The 19,674-nt window shown below is 34.3% G+C and overlaps 1 protein-coding gene across 1 annotated transcript; it reads left to right on the top strand.

Annotated features, from left to right (window-relative positions):
* The first annotated feature begins 10,785 nt into the window (after positions 1-10,785).
* LOC110440404 lies at positions 10,786-18,709 on the top strand. The gene is made up of 5 exons (XM_021483458.1): positions 10,786-10,830; positions 11,824-11,886; positions 14,353-14,472; positions 15,396-15,515; positions 17,525-18,709. Exons 4-5 carry the CDS (start codon positions 15,458-15,460, stop codon positions 17,854-17,856), a joined length of 390 nt encoding a protein of 129 aa, XP_021339133.1. The 5' UTR covers positions 10,786-10,830; positions 11,824-11,886; positions 14,353-14,472; positions 15,396-15,457; the 3' UTR covers positions 17,857-18,709.
* Positions 18,710-19,674: the final 965 nt, after the last annotated feature.

Here is a 19,674-nt window from a genome sequence, read left to right as displayed (position 1 = left end):
CAGTTTTATGACACTTATCTCGCAGATACCAAACTTCGTCTAAGTTCGGTTTCAAATGTCCAGTCCAAAGTGGGACGCCAATGAATCTGTATAACACAGAATATGTATCAATAGCATAATTATGAAGGTGTGGCAAATATTACCGGTTAATGTGTTTACAGTAACATTGCATTGAATACATTTCAGTGTTGTCTCATAGATGTAAGTGATTTCTGAGCGTGATCGAAAAATATCAGTATTGAGAGTTTTATTGTATAGGTATTGCATAAAAAATAATTAGGCAACAGGCAAAGCATATCATTATACCTAATCTTTGTAACAGCGTGTCTGATTGGCTGATACTTGTCACCCTTAAGCACACAAGTTTCCCCTATCATTCCCCCCTCATTCGGCGCCCCATTAGAAAATCGGCAACAGCTACTTCAATATAGTTCCGAATGACGGAAGCAGATGTTTATACTGGTACGTCAACCTGATCATCTTTACTACTGTGTTATTGTTGACATTATCCTTGCAGTAGGGAAACAGTATTCTTTGTTTCTTCTCGATGACGCCTTGAAATATTATTAATCTTGTAGAAACAAAGAATAGTGTTTCACTACAGTAAAGACAATAAATGTATATGAAAGTCCTCCCCTTTACTCATAAAAAGTGCATCATGTCATATTGATAGTAGACATATACAAATATTTAAAAATAATATAAACATTGATATTGCATTGCATTAGTTGTTATCGAATCATTACTTTCTATAATTGAAATAAAAAGCGGGGGTTGCTACAAATAACGGTCAGACATGAACTGGAGGCTTGCACAGACAAATTGCCCATTTCTCTACACCATTCCGAATTGGAACACCAAGACAGTTGACAAACCTTCCAACATCCAAAGCACCAAGTATGCTTATAAGTCTAATAAATTTGCCAAGTATCAAAATTATCGCTGAATCATCTCTAAAACAGAAACATGCATATTCGAACTAACACCAAGACTTTGAGAGCCATACAGAAAAGTTTGAATATTCATTGGAATATAATCACTCAGATCAGATATGGAGTTAAGGAGTAGTCTTTGAAGTTATCGCAGGGTCCAGTTGGATAACACTCATACAGGCTACTCATAGGATGTCTTAATTGAGGGAAGTATTAATTTTCTGTCACCATGATATTACAAAAACCAACACTACCATGAGTATCTTTATCAAAGTGAGAATAAATAGTTCGTTTAGGGCTCCAATTTATGTCATTGTTGGAAATGAACAAGTTGGATTGTTCATTCAGACATAACTTTGAGGGAAAAAGACTAGGATTATAAAGACGGGTTCTTGCTAATGGCACATCGACCAGTGTATTGTGACGAAAACGATAATTTCTGTGTTATTATTTGCATAAACCTAAATGGATTCGTACACTTGTTTGGAACATCTCTTATTAATAAACCTTACCAATATAATTTTTGATGCAAATGCAAGTGTAACTATGTTAGTTTCTTTGTATAAGATATTATGACTTATTCCTCGTCTTTAACCTGTCCAGGACATGCATTCCCTCTGGGTACAGTTCGCCCGTATGATATCACCATATTCTTAAATCGGTCGTTTAAATGTAGTATGTATAATCTCTAGGGATCTTTTGTCAACTCTCTATTTCAAGGTTTTAAGTGAATTATTTGTGCAAGCTTTCTCATAGATATAATCTACATGGTTAGACCAATTTGCATGGCTGATGAAAACAAAACCAATCTGTTTATGATTAGCAACGTTGTTGATAGCTAAATTACTGAAGAATAAGTCTCAGAGTCAAATTGCCGTGTGAAGAGGAAAATAGTTTTTCTCGGATTAAACATGATTCCGCATTTATTTGCCCATAAAGAAATCTTTCTCAAATCATCATTTAACTTGGCAGCAGCATATTTCACTATTGTTAATATGCAATAAAATAGAAATGGCCCTACACGTGACCCTTGTGGTACGCCTGACTGTGCAGTTGTCCAATAACAGATGTAGATCCACCCATGACCACACTCGGTCTCCTATCAGTTGAGTAAGAATAGAACCATTCCAACATGTTAACACTTACTCCATATTTTTTCAAGTCAACGTATAGATCAGATCATCAGACCAACGTACCAAACCCTATCAATCGTTGCCCTTATATACAGGTGTAACATAAGCGTTTTTTTTGCAATAGTTATAACGCAAATATGTTCATATTGATTTTTAAATATAAGATGAAGAGATAGCATACGTGACCATAAGATTCCTCTTATAATTTAGGTGGGATGGTGTCAGGACCTGTTGTTATATTAGTACTATGTTTTCGAAGCTTTTCAATGACGTCCTGTTAATTATGCCAATTGTTTAGAAGTAATGTTGAGGTCAGGGGCAGTCAGAAGGTTAGTCGTCAGCAGTCGTTTCATAAACAGATGCAGACGTGACATATTCATTAAAAGATACAGCGTTGTCAATAAAATATATCACCATTAATAACCAGAGGAGGGTCAGTTTTATTTCTATGTTTAAGTTTCATGATAGAATTGATACTACGAAACCATTGTATAGAGGAAATATAGATTTGTCAATAAGTGAAGATTATAGTTTTAATAAAAAGTTTCTTTGCGCATCATATTAAGGGAATTAGTTAGTTTCTTATAGTTCTAACTTTAGTTAAGGAAGCCCGAGTATTGTTTTAATAAAGGTTTAGAAATTTGAATATTTCTTTTTCTTATTTTGAGTCTGGTGTCATTAGCCGTCTAAATTTTATCAAAAGGTCTTATAATTGCTGTTTTTGGGAATTTGAGTATTCTTGTCTCTTTTTTGTTTAGATTTTATTGTTTTGTTTTTATGTAATGTTATGTTTTTTTAGGGTTTTTGTTTTGTTTTGTGGGGGGCTGGGGTTATAAAGTTTTCAATTCAATTAAAATACCTTACAACAACATTATACTTACTCGGGATGATACCTGAACAAGTAATTGCGGAGATGGACAAATTTATCTCCGTTTGACGATGCTGTTGCGATGGAATGATCGATAGATTCACACTCGTGGAACGCATCAAACCATGACGCATTAGCGTTACATACTACCATCTCATGCCAGTTTGCTGGTCCGAAAAACCCTTAAAACATGCAGTTAATGAAACTATACAAGACATTTGCAAAAATGCCTACAATTGAAAACCGAATTAGGCATGAAATGATATAGTTATATAAACAACAAACGTATGTAATATAAAAATATTATAAGACCATTTATTAAATTCAATATAAAACATTGATATTTTGCATAAATCTGAGCATAGCTATTAAAACCATTTATAAATAAATACTTTATGACCTTTTACGCCCTTTCATAAAGTATTGTATGTTGTATCACGTACCTGTTACAGCTAGCGTTGTATTGTACATCAGCGGATTGGCTACTACAAGCTTTACTGCAAGATATAGAGATCAAGAGTACAATTTGATGTTAGTACTATCCAATAATTCACCAATTATATTGACCAATGACGCCTAAACAAATAGATGTTATTATACATACTGCAGAATGTGACGAAACATTTTCAAAAACCAGTTCCTTGGAGTACTGTATATATTATATATTAGCAAATTATTTTACATAACTATTATACCGAAAGAGTAAGCCTAATGTTATATTTACAGCTCTGCGTTATACGTTCGTAGTCATAACATGGTTTTGTGAAACTGCACGACATTTACATTTTTTCTTTACTATTTCTATAATCATAATTGCTAAAATATACGAACATACTTTTCTAACTTTTCTCAAATTGAAATATGTCATGACGTATATCCCTTCCAAATTACCAATCATCTAACTTGTATCTCACAGGCAATGTAGTGTGATTATTAAAGGAAATCTTACCGTGTCATTTATACAATGACTTACCTGGCAACACCAAGAGTAGAAAATGAGGAATAGAAATCCAGCCCAAATATTCCATATCTGTTCTGTTAATATGCGTCTAACTGCTGTAAGTATTATAACAAACAGGTTGGGATTCTTCCTTTAGCATTTTACAACCATGGGTTATAAAACAAAGACGACTGTGTTCGTTAATTCTTATGGTACAATTCTACAAGTACGTAAATGAAAATGTATGTCATAAGTGATTATCGTTATATATCTATAAACAAAAGTAAAATATTTGTTGAAACCAGAGAGAGTATAACAGAATATACAACACAATGTAAAATTGTTTCTAAGAAAAGGTCACTGAACTTTAGTTTACAAGACTATATAGCAGTAGTATAAATAGGCTCCATGGTAAACTGCAACAATTGTAACCTAGGTAACAATATTAACAGCAAACGAGACGCCATGTTTTTTATGAATATTTTATATTATTTTGCCTTTAACCTGAACATGAAAAATCAACATTTTGTAAATTTGGGCTTGATGTCAGGAAATAATGAGGTAGATTATATCTTACAAACTGTATTCAACGACATAAACATGTTTAAGACATGAACAAGTTACTGTCTGTACTAAAACATATTTAAAAGAATCAAAAAAACAATCTTACCTTTCTTTTGTGGTGCAAAATACACGTAGGAAACACAAAACTACGTGCTTTCAATGTAGAACTACTTGTTTTCAAATTCAATTTATGCAATCATGAAACAATCGACATTGTAACGTACCGTGTAAATCAATGTACAAATCAATAAAAAACATTAAACTGAAATTGCTGTCCCTGTTTGTATTTGATCAGGTTTACAGTATTGAACACAGACGATAACGATACGACTTGTTGATTGATGCACACGACATTTTCTCTTGATTACATAGCAACTAATAGGAGAGCAGTTGATGCCGACTTATTATCAATAAACATTTACTGACGTTTTTGTCCTCGCTATTCGTGCTGTAATATATTTGTTGATCAACCGATTGCGTTATCGATAACGGTGCTTTAGGACCTGATGGTTTGAAAAGGACTATGCGACTTAATGGTATTTATTGATGGTAACACACAATCAAGCTGAATTTGTACCATAAATGTTTTAGAACACATTTTTTTACAATAAATTGAAAAAAAATCCTTTTGTTTAGATTTATCCCAATTTTCTATTATTGTCAATTCGGATCAAATATATTTCCTGTATTATCCTGATGTGTTGACACTGTAATTTTTTTCTTTCCATTTTTCTTTTTTTTTCTTTATTTATCCTGAAATACACATATACTTGTGTATATATGCGTTGTATAATGTAACATAACTATCCACAGTGCATTTACTCTGTAGTCTGTGTTAGAATATGTTGCTAGACTGGCAAATAACGCATTACATATATCGCATTTACTGAGCGTCAATCCGTATAGAAATAACTCCAATATAAAACAATTACTGCGTAGTTTGTGAAAATCGTTAATGGAAGCATATTTTCATAAAAGCGCTGAAAATATTGAAGTCATTTGATCATGTTCAAAGCCGGTCAAATATGTAGGTGACACATAGGATAAAGGTTCATATTGGTCAGTATAAACTCGGGTCATAAATGACTTTGCAAATTTCAACATTAAGCAATTAACTTTATTAACATTTGGTAGGTTTACATACATAATAATGTAGCAAACAAAAAAGTATATAAAAATATAACAACATGGCTTGAAAAATAGATATACATGCATGCATCGCTTTTGTCAATGTTCTGGAAAACATTAAGCTTTGAACTAAGACGTCGGTTGATTTACAGTCATTATTAAGATTTTAAACTGGATTTAATTACGGCAGAAGACTAGAAAAACTCAAATATCGACAAGATAGTCATAGGTTGGAACAATCGTTTTTGTTTATAAATCGATCCTTCTCCCCATATGTAATACATTGGCCAAGCAGAAATAAAGGCCGTGTATAGTTGTTTGGGATGGAAATCAATGTGTTCAAAAATATCTTTTTGATTTCTAGTTGTTACCAGACAATAAGATACGTTATGTGTAATGGCAGGACAAAAAGATTGAATAGGCGAAAATTTGTTATAACAAAGAATTTACATTAGCAAAAATCAATGGAGCAGAAAGGCAAGCTCTCAACGGTATGCCAGTCTTTTGTCTGGTAGGAATTCAAATAAAATAGTCTCACCATGAAGAACAACAAATGAGAGAGCAAATAAATGTTTGCCAATAGGAAATTTGAGTCCCTGATATTTCGTTGGAGAAGGCATCATCATAGCTGTCTAATGTTCTATTTGACGGCCTCTCCGGTTTGAGACTGTCTATAAACAGCTATGTTTCACTTCCATGCACAAACAGACAATTATTCATTGACATTAAATTAGTTTTTGATGCTTTGGGACGTTAATTCTGTGGTTAAAAAGTGTGTATGATATTAACGCATTCCTAACCATAGGTAAGTACTGAATATTGTTGCCCATGCTAAAGCATAAGTGTTTGACTCTCACAGCGTTAGCGATGTAATATTTAACTAACACTGATCAATAGCAACGACAATATAAGTGCAATGTGTTGTTTATTCCAATCTCGATATTTATCACTTTAAATCATATTTCAATGACAAAAATCGATATTTCGGCCGATAAATTTAAAAAGTGTGTTAACTATTTCTCTTACCACTATTTGCATAATAAATACATGTGACACGAGAGCAATAACAAAAATGAAAACAATATTAGGTCGTCAATTGTTGGAGCGCTCCACTCCATTAACACATGGGAAATTACGGAGCAGTCACTTAATTAAACAGTTAACGATGAGAAATGCATTAAAAATTAATACAGATAAAGAGGCGTGATTTCCAATCAACATTAGGTTTATCAAACAATACAAAAATCGCGAAAAATCTTGGGACAATATCTGTTCATAATAGCACGCAACTTTAATGTCAAGCCTGACGTCAGCAGATAATAGCGCCCAGTGTTACACTGCTTATCTCCGCGCTTTCTTAAAGAGTGCTCCTTAAACTTGTTGATTTAAAAAAATAGAGTGAAAATGTAATGGTCTCAATCAATAAAAATAATTTTTCACGTGTGATATATCTTCTCTGTATTCTTAAGAGCAGATTTAACTATAGTCGTGTAAAAAGAACAAAGAAGATTCCTTGTACACAAACATGTAATACCTATATTGAATCATCTCCATTTTTTTTAAAAATTTCAACGATGATGTATGTGATCATTTGGCACCCTTATTTTAAGATAAACTTTGGCTTCGAAGACCTATTGATTAAATTGATTTCATTTCTTGTTGTTTGCAGTGTATGAAGTTGCAGGGAATAGTAAATGGGGTGAAATGTCACACCGGATCTTTATTTACTATCTTATAACCATCTGCATATCAGGTACATGCTTTGTTTATATTTCCAAATTCAGTCATGTTCAGTCTAGTTTCAATTTTCAATATAAACGTAACCAATCTATTGCATATTGTTAAGGTAAGATAGGAAACTTACAACATCAACGATACAGATTTCACCAAATGACACCCTTTTATATGCTCGATACAAAAAGAATAAGTTAACCTAAACAATTGTTTTTGCAGATTATTTGTTTGTCGCATGTCAGGAAGCCAGCATGACGAAAGTAAATGTGACAGGTAGGTAACTTATTGTACATGTTGTCTGCCCTAACCTCGTAGTTTCGTAATTGTTTACTTGAAGAAGAAAAACACACTACTGTGATATCTTTTGCATGTGTTTTCACCGTTTACTAATCATTTGATCAATCTGTCGTGCATTTATCTTTCTAACTGATAGAATTGAGCTAATATAGATATTATCAATGATATACAACTCGGTTTTGGTACTTGTTCTATATGTATGATGAAATGGGAATTTTTTCCAGGATTTTATGGATACAAAACTAAAAAAATCTTCACTGTTGTCAACACCAACGCCTCGTGGATGGATGCGTTAAATGGATGCAAATCATTCAGTTATGGATCGATGCCGACATCAAAATCAGAGGGGTATAATTTCCTGCATCTACGGAATCACCTGTTTCTTCATTACCGACAGTGAGCGTTTTCAAAACTCTCTTTGTATATTACATGTTTTGGTTATAGGTTTGTAAGTGCTAATACATTAATTAACTTCCTCATAAGTTATTGTTGATTAGACTGGCTACCGGTCCAAAAGTCATACCAGATGTTTATTAAATGAAAATTAAAAATATACAACATTTGATATAGCGCCCTATCTAGCTAGCATAAGACATTCTCAAGCGCTTTACAGTACATAGATATACAATTTAATACAATGAATACAATTAGCATGTATATTAATCAATACAGTTTTGGGGAATTCGCAGGAGCTGCCTTATCAGGCGCTAACTACTAGTACTATACCACCTGGCTAATTATATCTCCATATGTGTGTATACCTGCGGGTGGGATGGAGATGTATTGTGTTCTGTTTGTAGTGGGACCGTGCTTCCACCGGTTTCATTTATAGTGCCACCTCACTTGAATGCCACAGCACAGATACCGCAACATCCACCCAGACCATTTTATACTCCACTTGGGTTGTTGGAGTTGTGTGGGCAGGAGAAATCACGCCATCACCTAAAGCAGAACATAGAAATTCGAATACGAAAGTTAATGAATTAAAAATCTACATACTTTTCTTCTGAAGTAAAATGGAAAACATCATGCTAGTTGTCACAAGAAATGTAGGAATAATTCAACCTTTTAGTATTTGATCTCGCCTCCCTTTTCAAGGTTTTAACATTGTCTTTCCTTATAGCTTGTCGTTTCCTGGAACCATGTTGCCTTTTCATTTCTTCTCCGTTGTCGATGGTCACTTTGTCTAGTGCAGCATTCCTTCTATTTTTATTTAAACATAGGTTGTTTCCTGGTCCCTCATATCTTGGTATCCTTTTATTACTTACTACAAAGCTTAGAATGTGTTGTCGTTCCAAACAATAACAGTATTATTTCAAGCAATGCTTATGTTGTTTTATCAAAATGATACAGTACCAAGCTTGTTTTGTGTTAGCACTGTTTAGTTGCGATACATGTTGCACTTTAAAGGACTGGGGGCGTTAAGGGTCTCGTCCGGAATTTAAAATAAGTTGTTTTATTCGTAATCTGGAATAAAAGAAGTACGCAAGTATGAAATTGCAAAGTCATTAGACAACTAGGTAAGGAGATATGCATTACAAAGAGAGACATAAACGCGTATTTTCATAATTAAATGCGTGAATATCGTCTGTTGTGCGCTATTTGGTTGAAAATTGGCCATTTTGAAGAAAATTAACTAAACACTCTTCCATGTTTGAAAGCCTCCGCAGGCAAAAACAAATAAATATTTGACATGCTTAAACATTGTCAAACAAGTGTTCGTTCGTAGAAAGAAAATTTTGTTTGTCACATACGGAGGTTTTTATTTCCGTATGTTTAATTACTGACCGAAAACACCATATTTTGGCTTTATTTTGCAACTCGTTTCGTTGCATTTATAGGGTATCGATGTTTGCGCACTGGAAGAATTCTACACCAAGAAAGCTAGCTCCATTTAACCAATATGATGTTTATAACAAAAATTAGCAAGTATATTAAAGTTGAAATTGTCACTTCTTATGAGGCCGAAAATGACCCATAACGCTCTAAGTCCTTTGGTAAAGGGAAGCACGGTTAACAACGTTGTTAACTACTCTTGGATAAGTAATTGTGGTACAATATGACAGTATAAAACATGTAAATTCGGTTTCCTTCCACAGAATGATTGGACATCCACTGTGGTTAGGGTTCTTAAAGCCAAACTTTGACGGACGGTGGTACACGTGGGGAAAGTGTACAGACCCGCTGGATACAACATACCTCAGTACATTTTCTAACAACGACGACAACCAACGACAGTGTCTTCTACTCAATATGACAGAAAATTCCAGGGAAATAGCACACAGCTGGTATGCCGAACCATGCCAGCAGCGACATTCTTTTGTTTGTGCTGACAGGGCAGGTAGGTGGTAGAATGAGAAATCGTTAAGTTGTTCACACCCTTTACCTAATGGATGGTGTTACATGTAACCTCTCAACTTGTACTCAATGTAGCCAAGTTTGCAAACAGTTATCGTTCGGAAAAACCTCGGGTCGTTTTCTACTTGTTGTGCGATTCAGGACGTATTTCTTAATTATTTCGGTGTCATCAGAGTCGGATGTTTTCTTGTTTGGACTTAGTTGGCTTTATACCCTTTGAGTGTTTACTCCTATATATATAGGCATACGTAACAGATAACCAATACTAGTAATCAATCTTATTAATATAATGATTTACACGATTTGTATCATATCTATCACGTCATCAATCAAAATAGATTTCACGGTAATTATATAAATATACAGCATTATAAAAAAGTTAATCTTGTTAACTACATAATATCGATGGATTCAAAATACAAACTTGGAAATGATATTTTTTTTGCATTTTGTAAGGCCTTGTTGTTACAAGATCTATGAAACTGTCATTGGCTAAAAGTATATCTTTGTAATATATTCGAAATTATGACATGAAACATAATCACGGATGATAAACCATACGTAAACATTGATATTTGTTAGGCAACGTGCACGTGCTTGCTTTTTCAGGAACGATTGAAATGACCGAGTACCCTGGTATGGCGATACAAGTATGGGATACATTGACAGACGAGGCCAGTACAAAAAATGAGACATTACAAGATTGTATGGATATGTGCATGGTACGCTCGTCATGCTTCCTACTTGTTTTTATTTCAAATACAAACATATGTCGGCGGTATCATAGACCTTTACACGACCTTCCAGTGGAGATCACTCTCGTCAATGGGAATGATAACAACACCGTCTCTTACGTCAAGAGTGAGGAAAACCTTGGTATGTCTTAATGTACACCATCCACAGCATATCTGCACTTGTACACGTGATCATTTTTTTTATTGAATACGGGTACTTTGATCAATAAAACTTTCTAGTAGTTAGTCATGAACTTACATTGTTAAGAAAGGACGCCGAACCTAGGGTTACAAACAAATACTGAATAGTACAAGCATCGACAGGTTATGCAATTCAGTAATGCTTCATCTGATGGTTTGTATGGAATAAGGTACAGAAATTTGAAAATACTTGTAAGGGGAAAATAACATTGATTTGTTATCTCTTAAGTTACCAGTAACCAACTGCAAATTTAAGCGGTAACTTTTTTTCTTTAATTGTGTTGAAATAAGTCCATGTAAAGCACTAATTTACTAATATCAGTTCATACGTATCTGAATGTTTGTGATCAGATGTCTCTTGTTTTTGATCAGATATCTCTCGTTTTTGATAAAATATATCTTTATCTAAAGAAAGATAGCGAGTGGCAATACATTAAATTATCAATACATGAGTATGTTTGGGTACATCCATATGGTTGTAGCATATTGACAAGTAAGAACCACACTATATATTTGATCCTTACATTTAACAAGTCATGATTATCATTACAGTTAATTTGTTTTCTTATACATATTGAACCTGTTTATTAAAAATGACAATGGAACTTAGGGTAGGCCTGCAATACACGTGTTTATATCTTAAGAAAATATTTAAAGGGGTATTCAAAACCGGAAATCAAATACCTGATAAATAATACGAAATCTCACGTCAGTATCTCACATGTCTGATGAACATAATATGTGCTGGGTTAGTTTGTTCTGACATGCACCATATGTAATTAGCTGTCGGAAAGACGTAAAACACTACTCAGACAGTTTGTTCTTCTATACTTTCAAATGCATGTGTTGGTCATGATATGGTGGCTAAAGTGATGAGGTTGCCAAAGTGTGATTTGTTATTACAAATTCCGTGAAATGTCAACTTGTCATTTAGTTAACATCGTCGATGTACCGGAAACTGCTTTTACAGAGAGCTACAACTATACTGACTTACCGTGTAAGTATTAAAATGTAACCTTTAACTATACTGCCTTACCGTGTAAGTATTAAAATGTAACTTATAACTATACTGACTTACCGTTAATAATTAAAATGTAACCTATAATTATACTGACTTACCGTGTAAGCATTAAAATGTAACCTATAACTATACGGACTTACCGTGAAAGCATTAAAATGTAACCTATAACTATAATGACTAACCGTGTAAGTATTAACCGTGTAAGTATTACAATGTAACCTTTAACTATACTGACTTACCGTGTAAGTATTAAAATGTAACCTTTAAATATACTGACTTACCGTGTAAGTATTAAAATGTAACCTATAACTATACTGACTTACCGTGGAAGAATTAAAATGTATCCTATAACTATAATGACTAACCGTGTAAGTATTAAAATGTAACCTGTAACTATACTGACTTACCGTGTAAGTATTAAAATGTGGCCTTTAACTGTACTGACTTACCGTGTAAGTATTAAAATGTAACCTTTAACTAGACTGACTTACCGTTTAAGCATTAAAATGTAACCTATAACTATAATGACTAACCGTGTAAGTATAAAAATGTAACCTTTAACTATACTGACTTACCGTGTAAGTGTTAAAATGTAGCCTTTAACTGTACTGACTTACCGTGTAAGTATTAAAATGTAACCTATAACTATACTGACTTACCGTGGAAGAATTAAAATGTATCCTATAACTATAATGACTTACCGTGTAAGTATTAAAATGTAGCCTATAACTATACTGACTTACCGTGTAAGTATTAAAATGGAACCTATAACTATACTGACTTACCGTGTAAGAATTAAAATGTATCCTATAACTATAATGACTTACCGTGTAAGTATTAAAATGTAGCCTATAACTATACTGACTTCCCGTGTAAGTATTAAAATGTAGCCTTTAACTGTACTGACTTACCGTGTAAGTATTAAAATGTAACCTTTAACTATAATGACTAACCGTGTAAGTATTAAAATGTAACCTTTCACTATACTGACTTACCGTGTAAGTATTAAAATGTAGCCTTTAACTGTACTGACTTACCGTGTAAGTATTAAAATGTAACCTTTAAATATACTGACTTACCGTGTAAGCATTAAAATGTAACCTATAACTCTACTGACTTACCGTGTAAGTATTAAAATGTAACCTTTAACTATACTGACTTGCCGTGTAAGTATTAAAATGTAACCTTTAACTATACTGACTTGCCGTGTAAGTATTAAAATGTAACCTTTAACTATAATGACTAACCGTGTAAGTATTAAAATGTAACCTGTAACTATACTGACTTACCGTGTAAGTATTAAAATGTAACCTTTAACTATACTGACTTACCGTGTAAGTATTAAAATGTAGCCTTTAACTGTACTGACTTACCGTGTAAGTATTAAAATGTAACCTATAACTATAATGACTAACCGTGTAAGTATTAAAATGTAACCTTTCACTATACTGACTTACCGTGTAAGTATTAAAATGTAGCCTTTAACTGTACTGACTTACCGTGTAAGAATTAAAATGTATCCTATAACTATAATGACTTACCGTTAAGAATTAAAATGTATCCTATAACTATACTGACTTACCTTGTAAGTATTAAAATGTAACCTATAACTATACTGACTTACCTTGTAAGAATTAAAATGTATCCTATAACTATAATGACTTACCGTGTAAGTATTAAAATGTAGCCTATAACTATACTGACTTACCGTGTAAGTATTAAAATGGAACCTATAACTATACTGACTTACCGTGTAAGAATTAAAATGTATCCTATAACTATACTGACTTACCGTGTAAGTATTAAAATGTAACCTATAACTATACTGACTTACCTTGTAAGTATGAAAATGTAACCTTTAACTATACTGACTTACCGTGTAAGTATTAAAATGTAACCTATAACTATACTGACTTACCGTGTAAGTATTAAAATGTAACCTATAACTATACTGACTTACCGTTAAGAATTAAAATGTAACCTATAACTATACTGACTTTCCGTGTAAGTATTAAAATGTAACCTATAACTATATCCTGACTTACCGTGAAAGCATTAAAATGTACGCAACGACTATACTGATTTACTGTATAAGTATTCAAATGTTATCTACAATTACAACAGAATCAATTTACACATGTGACTATTTATAATTTTGGAAATATAAAGTAACACTTATATATATATATATTACTAATGTCTTGAAATAGCGGTTTAAAATATTTTTAACACAAATCGATTGTTATATTACAGACACAAAGGAAAAGGGTAATGGAAGATACATCTCGATCACAAAATGTCTAATTTGTTTAACAAGCTGATTTATGAAGATAACAGTGTCCTTTCATTTCATCAGTTGATTCCTTCTTAATGTATTCCCTAGTGCAATGAAGATCCTAACAAAACAAAACTATATACATATACAGATAAGATATATTGCAGGTTATGTGGACCAAGTAGAAAACACCGAAACCTCCACCTTAGAACAAGAGAAACTCACAACAACGGAAAGATGGAAAGACGTTACAACGACAGAAAAGGGGAAACAAGAAACACAAACAAGTAAGGAATTTCCTTGTCCCAGATAGCAGAGTGTAAACCAAGGTGTCGTTTTTGTTCTGTGGGTGTTTGCGTCCGATAGACATTATATACCTATACTAATTAATTGGGGTCAGTTGGTCATTTTCCCTATTGATTATATTAACCTTTGGTTTGAGATTTATACCAGAAACTAGAAAAATTAGAAGACTTGAAGTAAGTTACCTTCTTATATTCAACAGTATGGTATTATTTATCTATTATTATTATTGTTATCTTTTCTGTAGGTCGAAAGGACTTAATCAATTAATATTCTCTAAAATGAAAGAACTTGTATTAAAAAGATTTCGAAATTAAAAAACTATGACGTTTTAGTTATACGACTATCAATGGAGTTAAAAGGTATACTTAGAACTATTCCTTCGAATTAACGGCTATTTCACGAGTATACCGAATTTCTGTTAAGCAAAGTGTTTTAAAGGTGCATCTTAGGTCATCCTTTAATAAGTATCAATACATCTCGTTTGTTGTCTCATCACCACAAAGGAAAATGGTAGTGGAACATTTGCCTCTGTTACGGTATGCCATTTGAAGACAAAATAGGTCCCATTTATCAATGTGTTACGTCCTATTAACAGCAACGGTCATTTAAGGAGGTACCAGGTTTTGTTGTTGAAGACAAAACAGAGTGCCAGGAGGAACATAACCTACCTGTACCTGGCTACTGTCCCACTTTGACCTCAAACCTGTGAATAGGTGGAGTGCTAGTGATCGGTGACGGTTACACGTCTTAATCAATCGGCCACCTCGGCCCCGAAACAATAGAATACAGTGATTTTAGGAATTGATTCCTAAATGTTTTTCCTAGTTGTTCTTAAATAAAAATGATGTTCTGATTAGGAATTCATACAAATAACCATATACAATGAAGAGAGCACTTATTGCAGGTTATGGGGATCAAGTAGGAAAAGCCGAAACCTCAACCAAGGAACCGGGGCAACCCACAACAATGGAAAATGGGAAAGACGCATCGACGACGGAGAGGGGAAAACAAGATACAAAGACAGGTAAGGAATGTTCTAACCGGGGACAAATATATTGTTGCACACACTCCAGTTCTTTGACCCAATACTTCGTATATCAGCAACGACCTGATCGACAGTACTACATAGTATATTTAGTTATTAATATATCATCAAAGGTAAAACTGATAGTAGATCATATTTCACATAAAGTAAACCATTAAATGTATTAGCAAAGGTCTTCCCATTAGTACTACATATATGTGGTATTTCGTACATCAAAGAATGTCCAACTAAAGTACTGTATGAGAATATATAAGGTCATACATCAGGAAAGTTCTGCCTGAAGTACTACGTACAGACAAGAAATTATTAAATGTGCCCGTATAATGGTGAATAAATAACGAGAGTAGAAAATGTTGGTAATATGAATAAACTAAGGCCGCTTCTGTTACACAACAGGGAAGGCTTACAGAAGACCTGTATCACAATGCTACAACTTTGAACAAGACAATTCACGTCAGAACATGAAACATATATAACTAGGGGATATTACGTTGTTTTGAGTGTCTATACTGGCGATTAGAACATGAAATTTGGGTTTGAAATCGAGACCGATAGGTCGAGAGTTTAAACCAATTTTCATTTTCTAATCGCCATTATAGACACGAAAAACAACGTACTATCCCCATTCTAACACACCTTAACAAATATACTACGCTAATATGTTTAGAAACATTGTATTTCCTTGTACAAAAGTACTTTGTGACCTGAACTGGCGACGTGTCATTCTGCAGCGGACTGACCAATCGGAAAGAAGCTTTCAAAAGTCGGTCATTTAGCCCCGCCCATACTGGCGAGCGCTCGATCTGTATGTTGACGAGGCGGAATATTTTGATTGTTCGTGAACGTCCTGTTACCAAAGTTTATACGACACATTCGGATTAATATTGTCCAAGTTCTTACATTTCCATGTCAGTATGCATACCAATCTTTGCTTATCGACAAAATCGGTGATTATTTTTATAGATTTGTGAAGAGTTTTGTGTCAATGCATAAGACACATGTGAAATGTTTGATTTGATTTCGGATCTAAATAGATGTCTTCACATGGATGGAAAGAACGTTTCAGTAATATATGGAGGTAAGAACAAGGAATGTGTTCTTTTAATTCATTCAACCAATGCATTTCATCGGTCGTTTCTGTTCTGTTGCTTACCAGCCTTATCAGCGGGATTTCGCTATGAGGCGAGCTTGACACCATATTGTTTTTGTTAGAAACGGGGCGTGGCTTAAGTGCGATGGGAGGAGCTTAACACGATTGATCATGATTCTATCGCAGATTAGAACATGGTCCGTATCCAATGAAAACACGCGTTGCAAACGAATCGTGTTAGAATAATATATAACATTTGATATAGCGCCCTATCTAGCTAACATAAGCCACTCTAAAGCGATTCACAGTACATAGAGATACCATTTTATACAGTCAATACAATCAGCATATATATTAATCAATACAATATTGAGGTATCATTTATAGTGCCACCTCACTTGAATGCTACAGCAGAGATACCGCAACACCCACTCCAGACCATTTTATACTCCACCTGGGTTGTTGGAGTTGTGTGTGCAGGAGAAAATCTCTAATATTCCATGCGTACGGCGACTTCGGGGATCGAACCCCGGCCGCCTGCTTGGAAGGCCGGAGTGTTAACCACTCGACCAATCCGCCCACAATATACCCTAATTTAGCTGATTAATAAAAGTTTACACTCAGTCCTTGGTCTGAATATACCACCTCACTTACAGCCAATTCATATCAAATAGTCTGGAATATAATAAAATGATGTATTCTAAATCATAAATGTATTGAACCATGTGTATTTATAGATTCATTCCCGTCAGTAAAAAGCCCTGGAATATCCCATCACCTGCTCCGTACAGGGCGACTCACATCTTCAGCCATTATACAAATGTCAATACTTACAATGAAGCTGCTCTATTGTCCAACTTACCAACTGTTTATTTAATGTATTTACGTCACATTTCAGGCAGTGATGACAACCAGATAGAGGAAACCATCAAGAGTTTACGCAAGGAGAACACGGTGGATGTGAAAACTCTCTCCTCCTACAAGAACAAGCGTATCAGCGCGGAGGACAAGCGACCGTCTGCCAGAGCATTCGGTGTGATTGGAGGATTAATCCTAAGTCTGCTGTGTTCCATGATAGTGCTATCTGACATTCCAAAAATGATAACTGACTGGAGAAAGATACATCGTTTAGTGAAGCCCATTTCGAACTTGGAAAAGACCAACAACATGTTAATACGAACCCATTATGTTCCAATCAAGTACAGCCTGGGTCGTCGGAGTTCATTGTAGACATTTGAGCTATTGTATGCTGGCTCCGAACGCAGTTTGTCTAAAATGTTTTCAGTATATACATTTTTAACGATTAATGATGAAGACATTGAACATCTCGATTAATTACTATTTCAAAGTTCCTTTATATAAACACTGTTAAATTAGCGACCGATATTTCTTACTGTGAATCAATAACATACAGGTGCTGAAAACATGCAGTACTGTTTTCCGTACAGTATTATTTATTTATAAAAAGGAAATAATATTGTGTAGGATTATAATGCTAAGGGTTTTAAAGGGGTTATAGACCATTCAACACGACCTTGTTGTTTTATGTGGGACTGGGTAAAGTAAAGCGATATGCCATCAAGTCATGACACCAGCCGTGAGTGTAATACAATCAAAATTTCCTCATTTTACTAATTTTTCAATACTTGCAAGGATAATCTAGATGCATGGTACACGTGAAAATATCCTTTACTATATTACTTTATTATACCCCAACAATATTCAAGAAGGCAAACTGAATGCTGGTCAATCAAACCGATGGTTACCTCTACCACGAAATATAGACTGTTGATGTCTGTTATGGCAGGCCGAGACTAAAATAATTTGTAGCCCACAGTACTTTGATAATTCAAGTATTTATAAAGTGCCGCTAGCAAAGGTGCTGTACTTCAGCAGTAACCAGAAAAATGTTGTCGTCTATAGGAAAAACGTTGCTATGGTATTATAATGAATATGTAATCTGATCACAATCTTGAAACCCACTCGATTTTTGTTTTCAATATCAAACTTGGAGAGATTAGCAGTAACCAGAAAAATGTTGTCGTCAATAGGAAAAACGTTGCTATGGTATTATAATGAATATGTAATCTGATCACAATCTTGAAACCCACTCGATTTTTGTTTTCAATATCAAACTTGGAGAGATTACAAAAACACCAAAATGTGTCAATGTTTTCGCTTTATATTGGTATTCAGCAATCTGTATAAAATTCACCGGTTAATGATATCCAAAAGTAAAATATTGTCCTCTGACAGAAAAAGTGCTTTAGCAGTAGTTATATTCTCTAGAGGCCATATTAACGGCAATACTTTAAACAGGTAAATACAGACAATGCAACATCAGATGTCCACCATTACCGTGAGGATTGTCATATTCACAATTAAGATATAAAGCCTTTTGGTTTAGGTTTGGCAGCATGTTAATAATAATAATTAATATAATTCGAGGCCCTTTTATATCGCTCTATCAAAGATTAGTTCGTAGGTCATCTCAAAGCGGTTCACAAATCATTATCCGTGAGATAGGGCCTTTGCAACCAGCAAATACCTTTTTCAACTCCATTGGGAGAATACAGCCGGTGCTGCCATTTCGGCGCTCACAGCTAGCATTCAACATTTCTAGCTCTGCCCAACCACGTACTCATTTACAGCCGAGTAGACTGGAATAAGCGTAGTAAAGTATCTTGCTCAAAGAAACAACACAATGCCGTGCCGTGAGGCGGACCCGCTACCCCTCGGTCACGAGCCCGGCGTCCTACCACTAGACTACCGTGCCTCCTAACATGTAGAAAGCTTACTTTTGTGTCAATTTTCCCCCTTGTCACATTTGCCAATATCCAATACTACTTAAAGAGTCATCTTACGCCATTGTTCTAAACCTTTTAACCGGTGTCGGTGTGTCATTACGCTGCTGTCCCAGAGACCAACGGTCATTGTTAAAACACATGACATTGATTGGCGTCCTCTTAACAAGCCAAAACGAAATATCAGTCATTTAAAGCTACAATAAAATAATAAAACAATATACAATTTCAGTGCATACTCACT

Source organism: Mizuhopecten yessoensis, unplaced genomic scaffold, assembly GCF_002113885.1.
Source record: "Mizuhopecten yessoensis strain PY_sf001 unplaced genomic scaffold, ASM211388v2 scaffold11181, whole genome shotgun sequence".
NCBI lineage: Eukaryota > Metazoa > Mollusca > Bivalvia > Pectinida > Pectinidae > Mizuhopecten > Mizuhopecten yessoensis.
Note: the sequence above shows the minus strand (reverse complement) of the source record. Positions and strands in the feature narration are given on the sequence as shown.

Coding starts and splice junctions, on each gene's coding strand:
- LOC110440404 (XM_021483458.1), top strand. CDS start 15,458: ATGGAAAATGGGAAAGACGCATCGACGACGGAGAGGGGAAAACAAGAT. Junction 15,516..17,524: donor AAAACAAGATACAAAGACAG/GTAAGGAATGTT, acceptor GTCACATTTCAG/GCAGTGATGACAACCAGATA.